The sequence below is a fragment of the Nyctibius grandis genome, chromosome 5 (assembly GCF_013368605.1).
Source record: "Nyctibius grandis isolate bNycGra1 chromosome 5, bNycGra1.pri, whole genome shotgun sequence".
Classification (NCBI taxonomy): Eukaryota; Metazoa; Chordata; class Aves; order Nyctibiiformes; family Nyctibiidae; genus Nyctibius; species Nyctibius grandis.
This window is the reverse complement of record NC_090662.1, coordinates 29,077,050-29,101,794: the sequence shown is the minus strand read 5'-3', so window position 1 is coordinate 29,101,794 and position 24,745 is coordinate 29,077,050. Positions and strand designations below refer to the sequence as shown.

At 42.6% G+C, this 24,745-nt stretch overlaps 1 protein-coding gene across 3 annotated transcripts in view; it reads right to left on the bottom strand.

Moving 5' to 3' along the window:
- Positions 1-21,282, bottom strand: part of ANKRD7 (ankyrin repeat domain 7) — a 61,158-nt gene extending 39,876 nt beyond the window's left edge. For all 3 annotated transcript variants that reach the window (XM_068401411.1, XM_068401409.1, XM_068401410.1), the window contains exons 1-14: positions 20,971-21,282; positions 16,493-16,607; positions 16,076-16,249; positions 15,858-15,964; positions 15,205-15,342; positions 14,289-14,437; positions 10,620-10,670; positions 7,821-7,854; positions 7,669-7,741; positions 6,341-6,401; positions 4,963-5,996; positions 4,094-4,241; positions 2,443-2,504; positions 1,171-1,282 (exon numbers count right to left, since the gene is read on the bottom strand). In XM_068401411.1, coding sequence (XP_068257512.1) covers positions 1,171-1,282; positions 2,443-2,504; positions 4,094-4,241; positions 4,963-5,996; positions 6,341-6,401; positions 7,669-7,741; positions 7,821-7,854; positions 10,620-10,670; positions 14,289-14,437; positions 15,205-15,342; positions 15,858-15,964; positions 16,076-16,249; positions 16,493-16,607; positions 20,971-21,173 — 2,461 coding nt within the window. In that variant the 5' untranslated portion in view covers positions 21,174-21,282. The remainder of the gene's footprint in view (positions 1-1,170; positions 1,283-2,442; positions 2,505-4,093; positions 4,242-4,962; positions 5,997-6,340; positions 6,402-7,668; positions 7,742-7,820; positions 7,855-10,619; positions 10,671-14,288; positions 14,438-15,204; positions 15,343-15,857; positions 15,965-16,075; positions 16,250-16,492; positions 16,608-20,970) is intronic.
- Positions 21,283-24,745: the final 3,463 nt, after the last annotated feature.

Genomic DNA, 24,745 nt, shown 5'->3' with positions numbered 1-24,745 from the left:
CAGAGAAAGCATGGGTGCAGACACAGAAACCTCACAGATGTGCCATTCAGTAAGGTAAAAATCAAGATACTTCTCATCAGATTGTTCTGGTTCAGCTTGCAAGGAAACAAAAGAAACAAATATTGTTCAGCTGTAACCTGCATTTATAGCATGGTTCCAAACACTTTTTTAAAAATTTTTTGTCCAACATTAAATCCTTTCCAATCCCACACAATCTACTGGCCCACCTAGATTTCTTAAGTCCTCTGCTTTAGTCATCTTACAGTTTAAGTCCTCTCATGAAAGAAGTATATGAAATGCTACTAAGAACAGCTCCACAGCAAAATTTTTATATTTAAAAAAAATCATTAAAAAATAACCAGCATTTGATTTCAGTAAACTTGGTGGTCTAGCAGTATGGAAATACCTTTTAGAAAGATTACCACAATCACCTTTTACCCCCATTTCACACTGATTTTTAAACTTATCTTAGTAGAATCATACAAAGCAGACTTCCATGACAACTACTCAACAAGTAGATTGACAAGCTCCCAGAAGCTTGTAAAGTTTTGCTTCCAGCTTACTAAACTAAAACTGGATTAGCTTCTTCAGTTATTCTATTGTACATATACTACAAGCAAGATTGACAAACCATTTGTTAAAGGAGAAATCCTCCAGAAAAGAGTTCTACCACAATAGCAAAACAACCCTGCCATCCTATGCTCAAGATGCTCGCAGAGATAGAGTCACAAACTACAGGCAGAAACCCTTAGCAACAAAACCTGAACTTAGTTACATTTTATCTCCTAGGCAAAACACAACAGAAAGCTATCAAAAATTAAGATGGAGGAAAAAAAAATGTTTAGCCAGATCATAGCTTTCTTCTGCTGCATTATCATCCAAGAATGTTTAAATGTTCAGACCCTAAACCACATATGCTTTCAACACTACGCAACAAGAACCTGAATCCAAAAATACAAACATGTAACACACAAAATGCAAACAAGACAACTTCCTTTACAAACTGGCCAGCAAGCGCTGTGATAACTGGTGTTAATTAACAAATACTAAGCACTTCATTGCTATGGCACACACCCACACCATAACAGCATTCCTAAGACAGGCACTCATAAAAGTTCACTTTAGCCTATAAATGCTTACAGACAAACATTTAGTCCACCAGGAAGTTACCATTGTCGCGTTCCCCTGAATCAATCTGTGAGCATGCTCCATGTCTGCCTGCAGCTGGAAGCAACACACCAGATAATACTTTTCTTGGACTTTCAGAATCCGTCTGTATAATCTAAAACACATGCATGAGAATTGGTACAAATGCATTTTCACCTCATTTCTATGCAAAAAGTTCCTGCTAAGCCAACTTGCATAGCATGGTATCAAGTATATTAGAGATACAAAAACCTTTGATAAGACCCTTGGAAAGGACATGTCAAGACTAGTATACTGGAAAAATCACAGCATTGTGTGTATTTTCAGATCTTAGGGCAAAAACTTCACAACTCATCTAAACTATTCTGTCATGTTGATAAACCTTGACAAACTGGACAACCACAAAAGAGAATTAATATGGTAACTCAAGATGTGGGTTGTGAAGCAATAACTGCAGGTCTGTGGTGATCCAACTTTTGTACTGAATTTGTACCTGACATTCAGTTTGTACTTATGCTCCCTAGGCATGTATCCTGCAGTGGTGAGTGAACACATCGCTACTCCCAATCGCAAGGGTGATTTGGATTGAACAAAGACTAGCAAGACAAAGCTTACAGAAACTAAGGCTACCTAAAAAAAAAAAAAAATATTATATTTTAGTCTTGTATTTTTAAGAAGGGCGTGGGGAAGAGCTTGTTTTTCCTCGCAAGAAAACCCAGAAGGGGTTAGCTACAGACCCTGCTCGTTTTCTTCTAGCACATCACCACAGGCAGAAAGAACTAAAAGGGCAAACACAGACAGCATGTGTGGTATCTCTGTTGAACATGACTTCCAAAAAGGGCCAAAGTACACCTACAAAACGTAGAGAGGATCTATTCAGAAGCACCTAACTGTCTAGGATGTAGACCTTAAGGGCAACCACTGACTAGGTCAGCAGAATAGAGCTGTGCGGTGAAAAAGCAACAATCCTGCCCCGTGAAAACCTCAGAGTACTTTAAGCATCAGTTAACTTCACTGCTTCAATACGATACTAGAAATCAAACAAAAAGGCCAGTTGTTATGAGACCCAGGCTTGACTTAGCTTCATCCCAATACTAACTGAACAGTTGGCCTAGAGCAGAAGTATTTCAAGAGTCCCCAGTTACAAACATATGGCAGGAGTAGGAAAAGAGGAAATAAGCCTCATCAACAGTAGGGCCCAAGCCAAAAGCAAGCTCTCAAATGCTTCTGGATCTTACTCCTGCCCTCCCCCCTGCACCCCCTGGTGGGATCCCCTGTGTCCTTCACATAAAGTACCTCAGAATCCCAGGGAGATTCAGCATCTTCCTCTTCCTCTGCTCCCACTGCTGGCAGGGCACCTACAAACAAGGTAAGAAGTGAAACACTGAGTATTTATATTTCACTCTGCTTTTCCCCATCAGTCAAGCCCTGCATCCAAAAGATGTGTAGTGGTTCTATTGCTGAGGACAAACTAAGATGTGAGTGTTATTCAAGGGTTTCTTCACACCCAGCCACATCATGGTACTTCCTTTACATCGCCACCTCCTCTTGCCTCCTTTCCAGCAGAGGATGGCTATACACAATAGCTGACAAAGCGACAAGCAACACCCAGCCTATGTTTGGGGAACATTCAGGAAGAGACTCCAGCATGCTGCAGTCCTGTGGTATACAGAGTTTAGGTCACCTGCTCTCTAGCCTACAGCTCCAGAATTTGGCATTTATTACCACTTTCCACTGTGCAGGAGATACCATAGAAAACACTATCCAAAATATTGTCACACTAACATCAGTAAAACCACCAAGAAACAATGCTCCTTTTGTAGTGCTACCAGGAAAGATCTTCCTTGACAGAGAGTTGTTACCCTGCACCTTCCCAGAAGCTTTTGCCATTTAAAAATAGAATAGAGGCTCACAGCTCAAACACTCACCCCAAACACACAGAAGTTGTTTCTATCTCAGGGGGTTAACATCCAAATCTCTTCTCTACCAGACCAACACAAGGCTCAGTCTCAGTGTGTTCCTGGCCAGATTAGACTATCTTCATTTCTCTGTTTTAAGCTACTCCATTAGGTAAAACTGATTCAGGATTCACTTGTGAGGAGACATGCACACAAAGAAGGGGGAAGTAGCTGGAGATCAGTGAGGGTGCCCACCCCAGAAGAGGGCAATCGTTGGTTCCAGCCTGGGCTCTGACTACTGCCACTATGCCAAACGCACGCTTACGGTAAAATGCATAGAGACAGAAGAGCATGTATAGGCACAACACTTAACTATAGCAGGTTCTGCCAGGCCCCCTGTGTAGCATTTGATCAGCAGCTACACATGCTCTGGTAATATCTACCACACCAAGCTACTCTCTGAAGACAGACAATGGAAGCGGTGCCTTCTCCTCTTGCTCTGAGACTTGAGGTGAGTACCAAAGTGCTCAACTCTGACCAAGCTTATAATGCTTTCAAGCACATGCAAACATGGCACTGTAGAGACCTTCTACATTTTAAAACTGATTAAGGTGAGGCACTGGAACAGAATAGCTTTCTCTAAGCTTGACTCAAATCTTTCCTAGGCTTCAGCCAAGAGCAATCACAGCTTTTCAATCCAACGGGATAGAAAGGCGAATACTACTGTGTCACTCAAGACACTCTAGTCCTCCTCTTTTTCATCTGCACATTTTGTTCAGATCGTTTCAAGGAGAACACAGCAACAAAAGCAAGAATGGCACTTGTTTCACACAGCACCGTTTGGAATCCAATGCCACAATTTCAGTTCTTCAAGAATTAATGAAAAGGAACAAAAGCTGCTTTCCTTCTCTGCCAATGCCCACTAGGATTCACAGGCAAGGGAAAAATTTGCTATCTCAGAAGTCAATCACCATTTTAGTTCATTTACTGCGCATTAACATTTATAGAGGAAGAACTGGGATCAGTATTTACTAACTCATTTCTCTCACCAATGTTGTCTTTTGAAGCACTGTGGACTTGATGGCTATCACTACAAGTAGAATTTTTCACTCCCTCAACAACTGCAGTTTGTAGCTCTTCAGCAGTGTCTTCCTTCTCCTGCTCCTCCTCCTCCTCTTCCCGTTCAGGTGACTCTTCCTAAAAGAGATCAACCAAAACAGCTGGAAAGAGCAGAAACAAGCATCTTCTTCGCCATCCATCAACAACTTGAAAAATACTTTTCTTGCATAAGACAAAAAGGAAACTTTGTTGAGCTTTGTTTTACAAAGCCTTCAGTTTTTCCATGGCAATCTATATGAGTAGACAGCAATGCCTAATGTTGTAAGTCTCACCCCTGGTTCTGCAAAGCCCCTGTGAAGCACTTCCTCATGTCAGCCTAACTCTAGCTTCATTTAAGTTACATCATTCTGGAACACATTCCTTCTTTTCCCCTACTTTGCTCCAAGGAAAATCACTAGCTTCTTGCTCTCAATCTTATTCAAACTTCTTTTTGTTTCCTCACTTTCAGCCATCACACCATGAATTTCACTAAATGGCAGTAAATCTTCACAGAAAATCTGTACATACAACTTGAGAAAAATTTAATTGATTCCAGAAAAAGTCTACTGCCTATTCTTTTTCCTGCAAAACCACTGTAACCAATAGACAAAAATTATTGAAAATACTGCCTGATATTATTCTTACACCTAAGAAACTGTTTTGGGTAGGAGTAAGACATTTTCTAATATCAGTAAAGGATGATCAAAAGATGGATATATGTGAAGAATAAGAATTAACAGAATTCCAGTTTACCATTTGTTTCTTACCCACATTACCCTTAGAAAACACCCCTGTGATCGAGTCATCCCTATGTACTTACTTTGGTGCTTGAGTGAAATGCTGCTCTTAAATTTTCTTCATGCCTATTTAAGTGCAAGTTTTCACTTTCTCGTTTCAGTGCTTCACAGACTTTATCATTTACTACTTCATTTTGCTCTTTGTCAGTATCTTCATCATCCACACGTTCACGAACGAGAGAGTTTGGTCTTTGACTTTCAAGCCTTGGGTTTTTTGCTGCTGACCAAGAATTACTACCACTTTCAGAGTCATCACTGAAGCTTGACTTTTTCTCCTTAAGACCACAACTATCTGTGAGAGGCTGAGGTATCTCTTTTTTCCAGTCTGTCATTTCAGAGTCTGCAAAACAGGAGTCAGTATTTCTGTGAAACTTCTGAATCATGCTTTTCCTGTTCCAGCTTTCTTGTGTGTCTTGCAAGTTATTTAGATTTTGAAAGACAGCTTGTTTTGCTACTGACTTGCAAGATACTTCATTATTCATTATCCTTGGAGACATGGCAGTTATGTTTTCTTGCAACCTTTCATAACACCCAGCTATAAAAGACACAGGAGTATCAACAGATTCCTCCACCTTTTCATCAAGTTCTTTACTTATTTTATCACCGTCATCACAGACATCTCCAGTTCCACACCGAGCTTCCCCTTCATACTTCGTGTTACTAAAATACTCCAATTTCTGATTAGTTTCCCCTTTGGGTTCTGTTTTCTTCCCCTGCTCCTCCTCCAGTATGTCATTAGACCGAGTTTCTTCATCTTCTAGATCTTCCTCCTCTTTTTCATCTTGAGTAAGATCTTCATCCTCCTCCTCCTCCTCTTCTTCTTCTTCCTCTTCCTCCTCACAATCTTCAGCATCATCTCCACTGTCATTTTCATCATCATCATCTTCTTCCTCCTCCTCCTCTTCTTCTTCTTCCTCCAGGTTGCTTGCGTGTGAGACATCTTGATTCAACAATTCTCCACATTCTCCTTTGTTCAGGTTTGCATCTGACAGGGTTCTTTGTTTGAGGCTTTTCTTTGCTGACTTAGGACTTTCAATTCTAGAACCATCACCACCATCTTAAAGCACAAGAAACGGAAAAATGCATGTGAACAAAAGGAGTTATGTAAATATCAATAGGCATGTTACGAGATTAATGCACAGGAGAGGAGTCATCTGGGAATGTCTGGAAAAGGAGCCAGGTAAGGGATGGGCAGGATGGAAGACCTGACCAAGGTCAAAGGCTTAGGAGAGGATTAATATCTTCATTTTAATGATATGATTTATTTTTTTCTGAAATGACTAAGTGCTGTGTTTTCAAAATGCTACTTTTCTCATTTAATATACCAAAAAACCACCCAACTACTTAGCAAGTCTACTTTAATATATCAGTATATCATGCAATCTTTTCCCGATAGCTTACTGTTTCTCCTGAACTGCTGGGAAGCATTCATTAACAGTGTCAAGTTTGGCTTCTGCAGCTTCTGTAAATAAAGATTTATTTAAGCAAAAAAAAATTTTTTTTTTTTTTAACAGTAACAACAACAAATACTTTGTTCACATCATATCTTGAACAGTAAATATAATCAGGCTGTCCTTTTGATAGTGCTCAGGTCCTGGCTCCATCCTATACTTCTAACTACATAAACACTCCTCACATATACAATTCAGTGAGTATTTCAATCCCAAAACATTGCGCAGGCACCCTTCTGCAAATTGTTTCCAAAACTATGTTTACATGCATAACAGTTCTAAAAATCTGTTTTTAATATTTGTAATACTTAAGTAAAATTCAGCTATATTTATGATTGCAGTTTCAGGATGCTACTTGCAACTGAGCACAACACAAGTAACTGTTAAGATCCCTAGACAATGCACAAATTAGTCCCTGCGAGTCACTTACCAAAATATCCCTAAATTTCAAAATTATGCCAGAAAAATGCACCATTTCTATTTAAATCAGTGCAAGAAAATGAAATCATGTTAAAACTAAACATGCTTGCATCTCCAGCATTACAGAGTGGGTTGAACTACCACACTCAGGTTCCTCATCACTGCAGAATCCCAGTGCAACAGAACAGATGCTCCAGACATCCCTTCAGAAGTTGACAATTCTTCAGAACATTAGTAAAAACAGCAGGTGCGAGAGCTTGTAGCTGACAAAAAGAATACTACCCAAGCATTCAAAAAAGAAGGAAAACATGCAGTGTGAGATTACATGCAAGCACAGAATGCCAACTCATAGAAGAAAAAAGACGACCCATTTGAGTAACTCATCCATTGAGTGCTCTTGAAGAACCTGACAAGGAGGAAAGGAGAACTAGGTGATGAAGGATTTCAGTAGATCTTGATAAACAAATGCCTTTTTTCTTTACCAGTTAGGATTCTATCATCAAATTTACAGGAAACAATAACAATGCTTGGAGAAGAACAGAATAGGTTGTAATAGTAACTTATAAACTTTTAGGGTCTGCAAATTTGACTCAAACAAACAAGAACAAACAAAACAATGTGGTTGTTTATCTCGTCACCTATTGCTCTTTTGCCCCAAACCACAAATCTACTGCATGCTCTGCCACAGCTATAGGTCTTTTAGGAAAAACTCACAGCAGAAGAAAGGCTGGTAGGCCAGAGACTGCTTCGAAGGAGAAAACAATATTGACTGGAACTGCAATTTCTTTCAATCCCAGAGAAAACTTGCCTTCAAATCACTTATTTTCACAGGACATTTTTCCTGTAAATGCACTGTACCTTGGGGGTAAAATCGAGTTCTTCTTCCTCAGAAGTATGCCAACTGTCATCACTCCCCTCTTTCTCAGAGCTTCTTAAAAAGCAAAGCAAAATGAGTACTGTGTCTCTCAAATCATTCCTCAGGTAAGTGTTAGGTATTTTTGAAGTCTCACCTTATTGAGTCTCCTTGGGAAAAGTCATCTATTGCTGTTCAAACATTAATTGACATGTTGAAATTAGATTTGGCATGCTAAAAATGAACCAGTACACATAAACATTTAATATGGACAACTCTACACATCATAACAGAACAAAACTTTACGTAGTAAATTCAACACAAAACAGCATGAATGAATGCATTTCCAAAACCACTGCTTTTTCAAGCCATACTGAATTGAAAAAAGAAAGCAAAAAAATACCAGTTATATCTTCTTTAGACTCTTATACCTAGAAGTTTAAGAAACATCACTAAACTAAAAAAAATAACATAGCATGAATATGCTATATTAGTAAACAGTTAACAAAATGGTGGTGGTTTAGTGAGACAGTAAGTAAATGAACCTTCGAAGTAGTCAAATTACACACACGAGTACACATCACTTGCAGACATTTTACTATTTTATGTAACATTATGTATAACATTATGCTATATACTATACTATCTGCTGCTCTACCCAGTTACAGATTATTCTGAAATGGCAAAGAAAATCAAAAAGCATAATCAAAATCTAAAGCTTGTCCTCAGGCAGAAGAACCACCAGCAATTCTCTACACTGTACCAAAAAGGGTATTCAACAGACAAAATGGGCATAACCAGGGCATTCTATACTACACTCCAAGCTTTCATCAGTGTTATGAAGGCAACTTGTATGTAGGATCATAGGATAATTCAGAATGGACCTCAGGAAGCCTCTTAGTCAACTACCTCCTCAAAGCAGGCTCAGCTATGAGGTCAGATAAGCTTGCTTAGGGCTTTATCCAGTCTGGTCTTGAACACCTCCAAGGAGGGAGACGGTACAACCTCTCTGTTTTACTGTCCTTATCATGGTGATGCTTCTCACATTAAATTAGAAAAACTCTTGTTTCCATTTATGTCTCTTGTATCTCCGCCTCCTGTCATGCACCACTGGGAAGCACCTGCCTTTGTCTTCTCCTTATGTACTGGAAGCTGCTTCTAGGTTCCCTTCAAAGTTGCTTCTTCTCTAGGCTGAACAAGCCCAGTTTCCTCAGCTTCTCAAAGGAGAAGTACTCCTGCCCCTGATGAGTTTGGTGGCCCTCCACTGAACTTGCTCACTGTTGAAAGACCAATCTCTCTTGCACTGAGTGCTCAAAATTATACCCAGGGAGCTGGACACAACCCAGTGAGTGCCAAATAGGGATGGACAATAACTTTCCTCAATCTCTTGGCTATGCTGCTCTTAATAGAGCCCAAGACACTGTTGACCTTCTCAGCTGTCAGGGCACCCTGATTGCGCATTCTCAGCTCACTGTCTAACAAGACGCTCTGGGCCTTCTCAACAAAGCAGTCCCAGCATGTGTTGTAGAAAGGAACAACCACTTGCTATGTGCAGGACTTGGCATCCGACCTTGCTGAATTTTGTAAGACATGCCTGACAGTCCATTTACCCAGCTTATCAAGGTCCCTCTGAATGGCAGCGCTGCCCTGAAGCATAGCTACTGATCCCTGCAATTTGGGGCCTTTCGCAAACTCAATGACAGTGCACTCTAGCACATCACTGATATACTAAAGAAATCTGAACTCTAGGAATGCATCCTGAAGTGTTAAAACCTCTCAATTATCAACAACTAAGATGAAATAAAAGAGCTCTTCAATGCCCAAGACAGAAGGGAAAAAACAAACAAATATAACCTCCACATAGTACCTATTTATTTCAGTGTTACTCAAGTTCTCGATAACTAATTCTTGTTAATTATCATAACAAAATGAAGTTGTTTATAAACAAGAGATTATGATGACAACCAAACCTAGGTCTTGGACAAAATTATTAAAGGTAAAAGAAAACAAAGGCATATCATGCCTGGAATCATCTCCTCTACTACCAGTAAACCACAAATGAGCATGGAAATTTTGTCCATCCTAAAGACAGGGTTTATGTGGGAACTTTGATGAGTACATCTCCTGACCTGAACAGGGCTTTCAGACAATGAAATAGAGTACATGTTAAGTGTAGACATCTCATGTAGGTAAAACCTAGAGGTCGAATCTTCCAGTGCGAGGATAATCTAAAATACCAACACAGTCTCTGATTTTTAATGTTTCCTATTACAAACACATAATATTTTAAAATATTAATTAGTTTTACGTACTGCAGTTTTCTGTTAACTCACTCAGTACCAGCAGTCTAATCTACCTGTTAACCTCCCAAGCCAAATAAAAATCTGTCTCTTAGAACTGGGTAGATAATGTGGAGCAGCCAGTTATAAACTCTTGACAGGTGACATCAGTTATATTTTCAATTAGTACAGTTTTAATTAATCAAGCCAGCTAAGTAAGTTATCTGAACTTCTGCTTTCGATGTATAGTAACTTTAAGCAATGACCAAAACCAGGTCACATTGCCCTTTAGATGACAAGAGAAAGTTCATGAGCTGGCTTTCAGATAGACCTCGATGCCCTACCACACAAATGGGACCTACAAAAGCAGCCTCTGGGGATTGCTTGTTTCCACTTTAATTGCAGTCCATTTCCATTTTGGAGTAACAGAAGAGCATATTTAAAAAAAAAAATATTTACTATCACTAATGAAACAAAGCAAACACTCAATTCAATAATAAAGGACCCATGCAAAACATGCAAACAAATAAAAAGCACTCAAAGCCTATTCTCAAATCTAATTTATAAAACCAAAACCATCAAAATACGGACCTCCAGGATAATAAACATCATAGATGTGTTAATATTTGTATATCATACAACATGTTTCATATTTGAAATGCTACTGTATAGAATACCTTTCCTTGATTTTCCTGTTCTTGATGTCTGGTTAGGAGACTGTTGCATTCCTATATCCATTTAGGAAAAGGCATGGAAAGGACAGACGAAACAATGACATCAGAATAAATATGAATTCCCAGAAATTTGGAAAACATAAGCAGTACATCAACAAAGCTATATCAATGGGAGAATATACTGTGACTACCAGCCTACTGTACAGTTGTAAGTGCTAGAAACAAAACCAATCACAATCTACAGAACTCTACTCTCAAGGGACAGTGTCAAACAATGTAACTTAATTTACTTGCTCTGTGTAAAATACCCATATTCCAATATTTTGAAATACTGAAACACATTATCAGAAATCTACTCTACTGACAACTTTATATTTCCCTCAACTTGACTAGTCCTCGTCTACCACAGACTGTAAATGCAATTTGTTCATATTTGCAGAGTGCTTTATACGTATAGCACACTTAAAATCCCTCCCTCTAAGCATCCCAAAAATCCTTAGGTGCCAACAATTAAGCTTTGGAGATACACTATCCAGAAATTTTGAAGGAAATCTTGGCTCTCAGTACTCACACCACCATGCAACTTTGAGCCATTATGTTATTTACAATCCCTCATCTCAAGTTACAGTTTTAGCATGTTTGTTATCCCTCACTAAAAAAGCAACCCAGAAACTTGTTGCCTTAAACCATCTCACCTTAAAAGCTGTGTCAGTTGGTGCCTGATGCAAACATAGGCCCCAACTACCTCACTTTGAAGGTAAGAGAGTCCTCTTATATTGATTTGGCCATGCTGAAGTGTTCACATACAGAAGCTATGCCACCAGACAGAACACAGAAACTACAAGCAGTCAGAACTAATACCCTGTTCCCCCAGGGCTACAGGGCAGGCCACAACTGGACCAAAACAGGTGCATTCACTGGTGTGTGAGTCATGCATGTGCATTTGTGTGCACATGCATGTCTGTGTGTTGTGGAACAGAAGTTTTAGAACATAAATCACTATCTATCTGCTCTACTCATCCTACTTAGAAAAATTTTGTACTTTATGTGAACTAATGGTATGGTTCTGTTATTGCAGCTACCCGACACCAAATTTCTTCACAAGTCCATAACATTTGTCTCGGAGCAGAATGGAGTCCTTCTTGTATTGATTTTACCACAAATACATGGAACGGATGTGGTAAAAGGACTCCTATCAAAAACATATACTTAAAGAGTTAAGAAAGGACCTCAAGATGGTTTCCCATCCCTTCTCCATTTCTTGGTTTTCTTAAAAGGTGATACAGGACAACCTTTCCTGTCCTCAGGAGATGTAAATCACACTGAAGCACTCATTTCTTTTCCAAGAGCTCTATGATGAAAAACCAGCAGTTTCTGTAGGAACTCAAGGAAACACTAAAGCAACAATACACTAATATGTAGTGCAGTAGCTAAAAAAAAGCTGCCACTCCAGACATACTAGAAATCTGAATCCTTGTCTTTAGAAAAATTGCATAACTTATTTTTTGCCAAAGAAATTCCAACTTAAAAGCTAAAAAGTCTACCATTCAATATGCTAGGGCTAGAAGCCATTCATTTGGAGGTTTTTGCAAACCTGTGATTAATAAAAAGGATCATGTTCTGACAAAAAGTAAAACACTCAAATAAGCATGAGCCAACTTCTTAAACATGCTGATTTGCTCATTAGAGAAGAATATTTTGACAAATGTTCAAGAACGCAAAAGCAGCAAAAGGCATAAGGACAACACTGAAGACCCCAGAAAAATAGCACAGAAGAGCAAAAGAAAAGAATTCCAAAGTGGGTGTTTCTCTGGTCTCTCAAGATCATCTCAGCTTCTCCTCTAACAGAGGCTTCAAAGCCTGTTACTGCAGCATATCAAAGGGACTCTCATGATGCAGGACCTGTGCTTTGTGGGTGCAAGCCACAGATTGCAGAATTAATGCAAATAAATGTTGCTACTAATCTCTCTTGCTCAACGTGCTGGGGTCATCTTTTAAGAGACTGAGCACCAGGAGAAAAACATTCATACTACCCAGAAGAAAAATAAGCCCTACTAGAAACAGACTGAGAACACAGCATACTCTTTCTCCTCCGAAGTCCTTAACCCACATAACATTCTCTTCACACTTACTATGCCTCTTCAAATGAAGATAAGAAATAAAGATTTCCCATAATACTGGGGACTTACATTAGTAGTATTCTAATTTTCAAGGAAAGGGGCAAATTATTTGGTTCAAGAACCCATATTTCCCTGAGGGTATGTCAATTTTGGAATCACACAACAGTATTATTCTTCAAGCCACATATTTCAAAATAACCCAGGCCTGTCAGCCATTACAATGTGGTGCCATAGCAATCATCTACATGCACAGGAGGCAGTAACAGAATGTGCTGTTTGGGTGAAAGCAACGTTTTGCTGATTAAACTATATCTACCTATACCAAGCCCTTTCCAAAATAAAAAAAAAAAAAAAATCTTCCTTCAGTCTATCAAGAAACTTTACAAATCTCCAACTAGATCAAAGCAACTGTTCCCAAGTCAAAAGAACAAAGTTTGGCTCTATTAAATTCGCATATCTGGGAAAAGTCAATGAGGAAAAATATCCCATACTTTGCTCATATTTCTTGACATATTTAAAAAAAGGAGTAATGAACTGTGTTTGAATACTGTCTGCTGCACATTTGTCACATAGTTCTGATATAACACCCTTAAAAAAACAGAAAGAATAAAACCTCCCACTGTAGGGTCTGAGATGTAAAGTACAAGACAACCAACTTCATTTATATTAAAATATTACTTTTCTAAGATTCCTCTAGGGCTATGTGAGCTCAAAAGCATAGACTGGATTTCAAAAACTCACTGGAGGAGTTAATTTTTTTGATCACAAGGCAATTTAATTGTTTTTCTGGATGAAAGGTAATACGGATTTTTTAAAGTTTATTTCATAAAAATTACTGAAAGTGGAAGAAAAGCATTATTTTTATTGCAAATCAAACTATGTCCAAGAAGATACAGTATACACAGACACTGCATTGTTGTTGCTAACAGTTACTTTTCCAAGACAATTTTTCCTAAATATGTCTCTACAGCACCTACACAGAAACAATTGTAATTGATGCTGAGAAATAAGATGACTCACTAAAAGGAGCTTAGTGCAGGTGAAACTATTAATATTAAACCAAAAGACATGCAAACTCAGTGGAAATCAACAAGATATGTATTTTCCTGCTAACTCATCTGTTGCTTCCCATCTACAGAAAGATGAATAACTACTCTGGATGAGCCTACTCCTTTTGTGATTGGATTTTCACAATCTGAATGGCCATCTATAGGTAAAAGCACACACCTGAAAAACAAAACCACTCTCGCCTAGTTCCTTCCCTGTCCCCCTTCTCTCTCTCTATAGGAAAACCTACATAGATGGGCAATCTGACAGGCAGAAAGCAACAACCCTACAAGTGGACATGTAGCACACAAATCACAACCGCCTTCACAGCCTGACAAGAAGCACCTCCAACTAGCAACAAGTAAGCACGTTCACAAAACTTCTCATACTACTCCATCTGATGCCTCCACTAAAGTCAACACAACAAGCGTTAACAATACAAACCACCTAGAGAAAAGGCCATAGTGATTTTCCTCATGAGCTCCTCCATGGTTAAGGATCCTACCTCCTCTATCCACAGCAGGTGCACCCAACGTAAAGACAGCAGCTCCTGCCCGGTGAGGAGTTCTAAGTACCGCGATGCCTTGTGCACCTCCTGCAGAGGCTTCTCCTGTGTTTTCGCAGTCTGCATATTCTGCCAGTTGTTTACTAAGACTATTCAGAGAAAGAAAGGAAATATATTTGGTAAAAATAACAACATACTTGCATATACCATTTAACAGAATGGTTAACAGCCACCTATTATCCATCCTACACATATTCATAGCCATATGAATTCATATACTCGTATGTATTTGCTAAGGGTAATACACATAGAACTTATTGTATGACTACCACACACCAATATTCACTACGTTCATGTTCATTCTATAGATGCATATTCATACCTATGAAGATATTAACTCCTGCTTTGTACCTTTTTCTCAGCCTAGCTTTCAAACACACACAACCACCTTAGAGAAGGAACACCCACAGGTACAAAGCTATGCATAAGAGGAATAAAACTGCTTAAGATTACAAGAAAAGGGGTATCAGTTAGATCTCCTCTGAAACAAAAGGCTGGTAGTTCCTGGTCATTGTAGTGGAAGTCAGTAAGGACAATGGTGCTAGTCTGCGGAGAGGGTTTACATGCATTTCAGTTTGCCAAGTTCCCCATCTGGATAACTGTAGGTTACAGACACTTTTTCGGTAGATGTGAGCTTAGCAACAAAACTTGAAATCCAACAGAGATTTCTGTGGGGAAATTTTACTCAACTTCCAAATTAACACTAGGCACAGGAACGACACATAGCAGAAGATGTCACTGAGCACAACTTCAAGACACGTCTCAATACACCATTAAACCTTGGTGCTTTTACTAAAAATGCTCAAAAGCCACACAGATAACTGACAACTTATTCTAACCATAGTTAAAAATTTACCTAGAATATCCATGAACAACAGCATAATCCTCAGCTGTCCATCCATTAGTGTCTTTATGGGAAACATCAGCACCATACCGAAGAAGAACTTTTATCAAATTAAGCTCCCCACCAGAAGCAGCAGTCATAAGTGGGGTTCTGAAACATCCAAAATATGATATGAAATAGATAATTTTACAGACACTGTAATTATTTTTATTCTTATTTGCTCTCAAAAAAAGTATTTTCCCCATTACTTTAAAATGAACAAAAGAAAAAGCAGTTTTCATTAAGAGCAACAATAAAATGGGAGAGGGAGTCAAAATAGTTAAATGTTCAATCTTCAGACAAAGCTTCCACATAGACAACACGTACATACAAACTACGCTGCTATGCAGGAGATGTTTTTTCAAATTGAGGTGATGGTGCTGAGCTAATGACACATTGCCTGCCCAAAGGGCCATCACAGGCAATGCCTTCTTGCAATCCTCAATGCAGAAAGCATTCACTGAGGTATGACAGCAGCCAAGTGCAGACCTGCTTTCACAAGTCACACAGAAATAGCTCCTTCTGTGTGGCTCCCTTTTTTTTTCAGAGCTCATTCCCATGCCTCTCATCAATCCAACCTAAAGAATACTAGAGAGACTCATGTAGAGTTCTGACAAACCCCTCACCTTTCACACTGATCTCGAGCATGCACGTCAGCTCCTTTTTTAAGGAGAAACTCTACTATCTCTTCATGATGTTCGGAGATAGCAAGAATAAGCGGAGTATATCCCTCCTGAAAGGACAAATAAATAAATTAAGTTAAAAATCACAGTCAAAAACCCCTTCAAGTGAAATATTAATGCAACTTTTTGATAAAACTTCCTTAACAAATATAAAAATTTACCTTATTCTGGGCATCAATATTGGCATTATGCTCAAGCAACAGCTCCGCTACAGATGTATTAGGAGATATGACAGCAAGGTGAAGGGCAGTGTTGCCATCAGCATCTGCCAGATTCGGGTCAGCACCATGCTCTAGCAGAATAGCCACACATTTTTCTTGCTGGCACTGTACTGCCTGGGAACAACACACGAAACAGTAAAAACTTCCAGCATTTACATTTCACTCTGTTACAATTCCTCCAGCTTCCTAATGCTGGGAAATAAGAGCACCTTCACAGATCAGCTAGCACATGTCTATTCCACGCCAATCACAATATGTGTGTTTCTACACAGGTCTATGTAAAGGATCCTGCAAGATACATCATTTAGTGCATTATCAATAAACCCCACTTACAAGAACATGACATATTCCACATACCTTCATCAGTGGCGATCTGTTATCATTGTCAAAAAGATTTAGCTTACACTTGTTTTCTACTAGATATGTAACGACATCCGCGTGGCCATTCGCACAAGCGAGATGCAGAGGTGTCCTAAAAATTAAATATATTAAATTAGCACAGACAGACAACTAAAGAAATCATTTCAGGCTGTGATAAATGCATATAACCCCAAGTTTCACTTTACAAAAAGCAAGCTTAAGAAAAGATTTCTCATTCCATTACTACTAACAGTAGTTGCATACCAAATGCCTGAGGCTGGCTAGCAAAAACCCCCCACAGCATCTGCTTAGTAAGATGACATTTCCATCACTGTAGAACTGAATCTGCACAAACAGATTCCTGTGCCCAGGCACTGGTCACTGCCTCCAGCAGGACTATACACATGGCACAGCAACAGAGACCAAAGCTTGGGAATCTGAGGACTACAGCAAGTAAACCTCTAAGTTCTTCTATGATCATTCATGTGCCAGAAGTGTATCAGAGATGTAGGAGATGGGTTTTATAGCAAGTATATTAGTGCTTCCTTGTACTTTGAGAATTTCTGCCTTTTCTCTAGCTTGCTTACTACTGCAGCAAAACCAAGAACACACTTGCACCAAAGCGCCTCTGATAACATGTAGCAAACCAGACAACAGAACACTGTAATCCAGACTACAGGAAAGTAATATTTGACCTTCCTGACATGTATAACTATCATAGTCATAAAAAGCCTACTACAGAGGAAGTCCTCTCCAAGGAGGGAATACTGTTTCCACAATACATGAACCAGCATACGAAAATGAAACCTCCTTCTTCAAGTTAAAGCCTTGCCAGAAATAAAAGGGCTCCGTTAAACCACAGAACATCTTATGTCTGATATCAGTTAACCAGCCTACTTGTACACAAAGACACAATCACCCAGAAAGTCCTTGCATGTGCTTCCCCCTAAATCACAGGCACAAAGCAGCACAAGCTCCACTTTGTGCAGAAGGCAAAGTGCCTGCTGCTCTGCAGGACACCTGTCCCAACAGCAGGAGACAAGCCAGGACCTTCCTCCCTTGAAGGTGATGCAATAAAAATCCTGCAGTTCCTCAAGAATTGAGGGGAACACCAGCACCGGTTTTGAACACCAGCACCGGTTTTAAACTGCATCGCTGTGGGTAGGTCCTTCTCTGTTTTTAGGAAAGCTCAACTAACCTTGCAATTGTTTTGGTACCTTGCTGAGAGACAGGAGCACAACGACTCACTGTCTAGGTGGGAACAGAAAGCAACAGGTACACAAATGCAGTGGCACGTGATGCTAAAACACAGCAATTTCTAATGCAGGTACCTCTTGTCACAGGGCAGCTGATGAGCCTCCTCCACAGCAACAAAGATGAGGACAAGAAAAACACACAAAACTTCAAAGAACTTGTAATGTGTTGCTATAGACAGGGAACAGACTGAAGCATCAACAGAAGAGTCCCTCAGCAGCAACCACCACCACTTTTTGAGAAATTCCCATGTAAGTATGCAGGATCCTTCATCTCTGAAGAAATGACTGACTGAGATTATCAGTCAGTCTGGTTATGAAGAACTGGTTATGAAGGACTCCAGGATCACCTAAAAGCTGCTACTACCAAGCACCAGGAAACATGACAAACCTGAAGAAGTCACTATCAGCTTTGCAAACAGAAAAGCCTTCAGAAAACCCGTGGACTCGTTGCCCTCCCCAGCCAAGCCTCTCAGTCTGCCAACAGGAAAGGAGATGGCTTTGCTTGGAGTAAGGCCTGCTGAGTTCCACAGAAGATTCGCTTCAGGGAACAGGCTGGCAGAGAACATCAGTGTGTTCACAGATGCCTGCCCCTGCAAGAGACCTCCAGCCCTGGGGACCCTGCGCAGACTCTGTTCCTCCTGCTGCTGCAATCCTACACTGATCACCCATGGTGTACAAGAGAACTGCTGATGCCTGAGCAGCTGTAAAACAACCCTACTGGGAGAACACAGGGAAACAGCAGGTTGGCAGCATGCACTTCCAATGGCACTTGAGCTGACAACCCAGCAGCTACAAGCTAAGCAATGAAAAGCTCTACAGTTCACTCTGACAGGCAGCTGACAGGGTAAATCTTAGCGATTAGCTTTGACCCAGGATTCATGACTAGCTGGCATTGTGCCTACAGCGCTTCCAACTCTGTGTTGAATTTTGCCCATCTCTTTCAGCAAGGCTGAAGGCTTTGCTAGACCACCTCTGAAAAGCTGCCTGCTCCTAACTGATGCTGTTGCAAGCACATTTTTTGGGAGGTCCGATGTGCTACAGGACCCACTTTATGGAAGAAGCCTGTAGGTGTGATACTTGCCACATCTCTGGTGCAGGATTTTGCTTTTGGAAATCCTTAGGAGCGGAACCGAGATATTCACATGAACAATGCACAAATCTTAGACATTACTTCCCCCATTTCCTATTCTTCACTTCTATTTCACAGAATCACAGAATCAATCAGGTTAGAAGAGACCTCTGAGATCACTGAGTCCAACCGTTGCCCTGACAACACCCCGTCAACTAGACCATGGCACTAAGTGCCATGTCCAGTCTTTTCTTAAACACATCCAGAGATGGTGACTCCACCACCTCCCTGGGCAGCCCATTCCAATGTCTAATAACCCTTTCTGAAAAGAAATTCTTCCTAATGTCCAACCTGAACCTCCCCTGGCGAAGCTTGAGGCTGTGTCCTCTTGTCCTATCGCTAGTTGCCTGGGAGAAGAGGCCGACTCCCACTTCACTAGAACCTCCCTTCAGGTAGTTGTAGACTGCATCATTTCCAATGATGTCAACTCTTCCAGTCCCTAGAGCACACAAAGAAGCTCTGAAACACAACTGCATCTGTTGGTCACTCATGACATATACCACATGCACGAGCACTAAGAGGGCATATGTGAGCCTGCAACCCTCAGGGCTGGTATAGTGGACCAGGGCTGCAGCAAGCAGGGAGACTGTCCACTGAATCCCTCTCAGGTAAGCTTTTCAGCAGCTTTTCAGTGCTCTATCATACGTACACTGCCTTGTCTCTCTTTTTATACAGTGTGTTACTTTATTTGCCCAGTTATAACACTGGTAATAGCATGACACACAGAAGGAAGCCTTTCCAGAGAAAACAAAGCTTTCTAGACAAGATGAACTTAAAATGCAAAAACTAAGCCAAATTTCGTACCAGGGTCTGCTAAGACCTGATGACTGACTGAATCAGCCACAGTGAAAGAGAAGGTAGTAAGAAAAAAAAAAGAGAAACATTCAGCAGCTATTTCCATAAATGCCATTGGGCACCTTGACTCAGGCTGCTGGAGTATGCACAAAACACGTTCAATCCACCTTAAACTGCATCCCCCATCTCCAGCTGCATAAACAAACACTAACTGGCAACACTCAGGCACACAACCCACATTACTAAACTGCATGCTTACCATGCTCTTCCTTGCTTCTCCTACACATCTAGATGTTTTCAGGGCAATAAGGCAGTTGGCTGACAAAAGACCAGTCTTCAGGATAGACAGCCTAGGAAGCTGAGCTACTCTGATAAAACCAGCATCTCTTCACAATATCATGAAGGTTTTGACTCCGAGTCTTTTCAAAAAAAGGCATTAAAGGGTTGATGCATACAAGACCCAAAAACTTCAGCTGCTTTCCTTATGCTTATGATGGATCACTAGGAGCTACGCTGCAGCCCAGGGCTTCTCCTTAAGATATAATTGCCAAGTACTTGCTATGCTTGACTCAAAAACCCACACAGTAACACCTGCCAGAAGCAGCAGCTTCTCCTGCAAGTCACTGCCCTGATCTTCCAACCCAAGGTACTGAGTAGCTGTACCAAAGCCTCAGAGTAAACAACCAAGTAACTGCCACCTAAAATCAGACTGTTGCTTTGGCTGCCACATCACAGTCACAAAAGGCACATCAGGCAACTGTGCATGCAGCATCAACAAAGAACACGTTTATTCTGCGCTGCAACTCCTTCCTAACTGCAGTGCTTACCCCTCCTTAAGTTACTCCCAGTTAAGGCAGTGCAGCCTTCTCGGCTCAACTACTAAACCTGCACGCTGAGCCCTCGGAGATGCCCTGAGATCCATGTGATTGCGCTCTGACTTCGAAGCGTGGCTGGAGAATAGCCGTGAGGCTCCTTCTGCAACCCACCTTCGCCAGGCTGCTGCCAGCTCCCTTCCACTCCTGCGCCCCATGGCAAGGAAATACGGCTCCGGGAACGAGGGCACTGAGGAGGCCGGGGCAAAAAGGGTAAGGCGACAGCTGGGTGCTAGGCCGAGTCCAGGGGTTTCTGGCGGCACGAGCCTGATTCCCACAGCTCGGCCGCGGAGCCGGCCCTCCCGCTCCTCGCAGCGACGCGGCCGTTCGCCCCCTGCGCCGCTGTGCTGCCGTGGACTACAGCCGCACCTGGGGCTGCCCCCACCCCGCCTCAGCGCCCGCCCGGCGCTGATGCCCTCTTACCGCTCCGCCTTGTCCCGCCCGTCGATGCTGTATTTCTTCAGTCCCTGCCGCACCTGGGCCAGGTCGCCGTTGGCGGCCGCGCGGTGCAGCTTGCCCAGGTCCTTCTGCCGGAGCTCGTAGGCACCGGCGGGGGAGGGCAGGGAGGCGCTGCCGGACGGCGGCTGCCCCTTCTTCTTCCTCCCGAACCCGAAGATCCTCTTCATCCCGCAGCAGGGAAGCGGGCACGGTCCCGCCTCAGGGGAGCGGCGGCGGGAGACAGCCGACGGGCTGTGTCAGGCCCCGGGCAGGGACAGGGGAGCGGAGCCCCCAGCAGCGGCTTCAGCCCGGTACGGCTGCTGCGGAGCGAACTGCCGGCGGGCCGGGAGCCCGAGGGCAGGGACTTGCTGCCCCGGTGACAGCAGCAGCCCCACGACCGCAGCTTCCCTCACGGCGGCGAGACCCGCGCAGGCGCGGTAAGACGGCGACGGGACTGTAACGACCCGCTGCGCCCGCCTCGCGGGGAGCGTGGGCGGGTCCGCGCATGCGCGGCCTCGGGAGGGTGTTGGGTGCGTTAGAGGGGCGCTTGGACACGTGCGGGGCTGCCGGCACGCGGGTCTGTAAGGTGAGTTCCGGGGCTGCCCGTGCGCGTGGGTCATCCCGTGTGTCGGACGGCGGGTGATGGCGCTTTCTCCCCCTCAGGCGCCAGGCTGCGACGACGGGTCCGGGGCAGGAGGCGCCAGGATGCGGCTCTGCCGAGCGCGGCGGGGGCAGTGACGGGCCAGGCGTGCCCCCGGGGAGGCACATGCACACACACTGCCTGTATGAAAACATGGTACAGAAATCAAAAGACAGGTCACGCCTTTGATATAGATAAGATGAGAATCATTCTCAATATTGTACTCATACAGTGGTGCTGCTAGGTAGTTTGGAGTGGTGAAACCTTACTGTAAGCTACATACGATTTTCGGGTAATGTCATAGTACAGTATACTCTAGATTATTTGGCTAATGGAACACCTTGCCAGAACACTTTTTCCTATCTTTAGGAACTGCTGCTTGCATATGAATTTGTGAAAAATGGAGAGATGGCAAACAAAACCTAATTAAAACAGAGGGACACATTTCACTACGATTAGCAGTGAAAATACTTATGGCAAGGGAACAGCAATATAGCGCCACTTTTTAGGGAGGAGATTCAGCCCTTTGAAGTATTTTCTTCTTCATCACTAATAACCGTACAGCTATTAAACCTTTCATTTTCCTTTCCAGAATGAGTCTTCACAGCTTTATCAAGCCGGTTTCCTTCTGGCAGCATTCTCTTGTACCAAAGTAGCTGATGTAGAGTCACTTTTGTTAGTTGATTCTCAGTGTATTAGCAGTGTTCAGTTGTTTCAGACCTGATCTCTAGAAGGAAGAGCTAAAATAATAATTAAAAAAAAGACAGAAAATAACCTTTTGCTGAAACCACAGGCAAGTGAATTCAGGTTGCAAAACCTAAATTCTGTGAGTATTGGGAAATGGCTATGAGTACCCATTTTGAGAGTATCTCTGTAATCAGTCTGACCAGTTAATGGAGCAATGGAGAGGAAAATGTATTTCTAATTTGGTGTATTTGTTTTCTTCCAGACATCTTAGAAGAAAGGCAGAATTTTATTTACAAGGTGGCAATAAAGAGTAAACACAATCCATCTCTACACTCGTTCCAGGAGGAAGTATTTCTTCTCAAGTCCTCTTTGAAGTGGACACATGCTCAGCCACAAAAACTTTTTCATTTCCTACAGATCACTCCCCAGCCAAGACCAGGAAACCCTACAGTCCCTGTCAAATGTCAAATATTTCAGAATGGTATCAATAAAAACCCCTGTGATTAGAGAATTGGCTTTAGTTGGTAAGGACTTTGGTAGCTGATTGGGCTAAAATTTAGTTTCACGCTTTGAAGATAAGAATCACAGAATCACAGAATGTTAGGGATTGGAAGGGACCTCGAAAAATCATCTAGTCCAATCCCCCTGCCGGAGCAGGATTGCCTAGACCATATCACACAGGAACGCGTCCAGGCGGGTTTTGAATGTCTCCAGAGAAGGAGACTCCACAACCTCTTTGGGCAGCTTGTTCCAGTGTTCGGTCACCCTCACCGTAAAGAAGTTTTTCCTCAAATTTAAGTGGAACCTCCTGTGCTCCAGCTTGCACCCATTGCCCCTTGTCCTGTCAAGGGATGTCACTGAGAAGAGCCTGGCTCCATCCTCATGACACTTGCCCTTTACATATTTATAAACATTGATGAGGTCACCCCTCAGTCTCCTCTTCTCCAAGCTAAAGAGACCCAGCTCCCTCAGCCTCTCCTCATAAGGGAGATGTTCCACTCCCTTAATCATCTTCGTGGCTCTGCGCTGGACTCTCTCTAGCAGTTCCCTGTCCTTCTTGAACTGAGGGGCCCAGAACTGGACACAATACTCCAGATGCGGCCTCACCAGGGCAGAGTAGAGGGGGAGGAGAACCTCTCTTGACCTGCTAACCACACCCCTTCTAATACACCCCAGGATGCCATTGGCCTTCTTGGCCACAAGGGCACATTGCTGGCTCATGGTCATCCTGCTGTCCACTAGGACCCCCAGGTCCCTTTCCCCTACGCTGGTCTCCAACAGGTCTGCCCCCAACTTGTACTGGTACATGGGGTTGTTCTTGCCCAGATGCAGGACTCTACACTTGCCCTTGTTATATTTCATTAAATTTCTCCCCGCCCAACTCTCCAGCCTGTCCAGATCTCTCTGAATGGCTGCGCAGCCTTCCGTTGTGTCAGCCACTCCTCCCAGTTTGGTGTCATCAGCGAACTTGCTGACAGTGCACTCTAATCCCTCATCCAAGTCATTAATGAATATATTGAATAGAACTGGTCCCAGAACCGACCCTTGAGGGACTCCGCTAGACACAGACCTCCAACTGGACTCTGTCCCACTGACCACTACTCTCTGGCTTCTTTCCTTCAGCCAGTTCACAATCCACCTCACTACCCAATCATCCAGACCACACTTCCCCAGTTTAGCTGCGAGGATGCTGTGGGAGACCGTGTCAAACGCTTTACTGAAATCGAGATAGACCACATCCACAGCTTTACCATCATCTATCCACCGGGTAACATCCTCATAAAAAGCTATCAAGTTGGTTGAGCATGACTTCCCGTTGGTGAAGCCATGCTGAGTGCCCCTAATGATCCCCCTATCCTTGATGTGCCTAGAGACAGCACCAAGAACAGGTTGCTCCATCACCTTTCCGGGGATGGAGGTGAGGCTGACCGGTCTATAGTTCCCCGGGTCCTCCTTCCTGCCCTTTTTGAAGACTGGAGTGACATTTGCTTTCCTCCAGTCCTCAGGCACCTCTCCCGTTGCCCACGACTTAGCAAAGATGATGGAGAGTGGCCTAGCAATGACTTCCGCCAGCTCCCTCAGCACCCGCGGGTGCATCCCATCAGGGCCCATGGATTTATGGACGTCCAGGTTGCTTAATTGGTCCCTGACCCAGCCCTCATCAACCAAGACAGATTCCTCCTCTATCCTGACTTCTTCTGGGGCCTCAGGGGTCCGGGGCTCCTCAGGACAGCCTCCAACAGTATAGACAGAGGCAAAGAAGGCATTCAGTAACTCCGCCTTCTTTTTATCCTCTGTCTCCAGGACCTCCACCTCATTCATCAGTGGGCCTACATTGCCTCTAGTGTTGGCTTTACCTGCAATGTATTTGAAGAAGCCCTTTCTGTTGTCCATGACCTCTCTTGCAAGGTTTAATTCCAAGGAGGCCTTAGC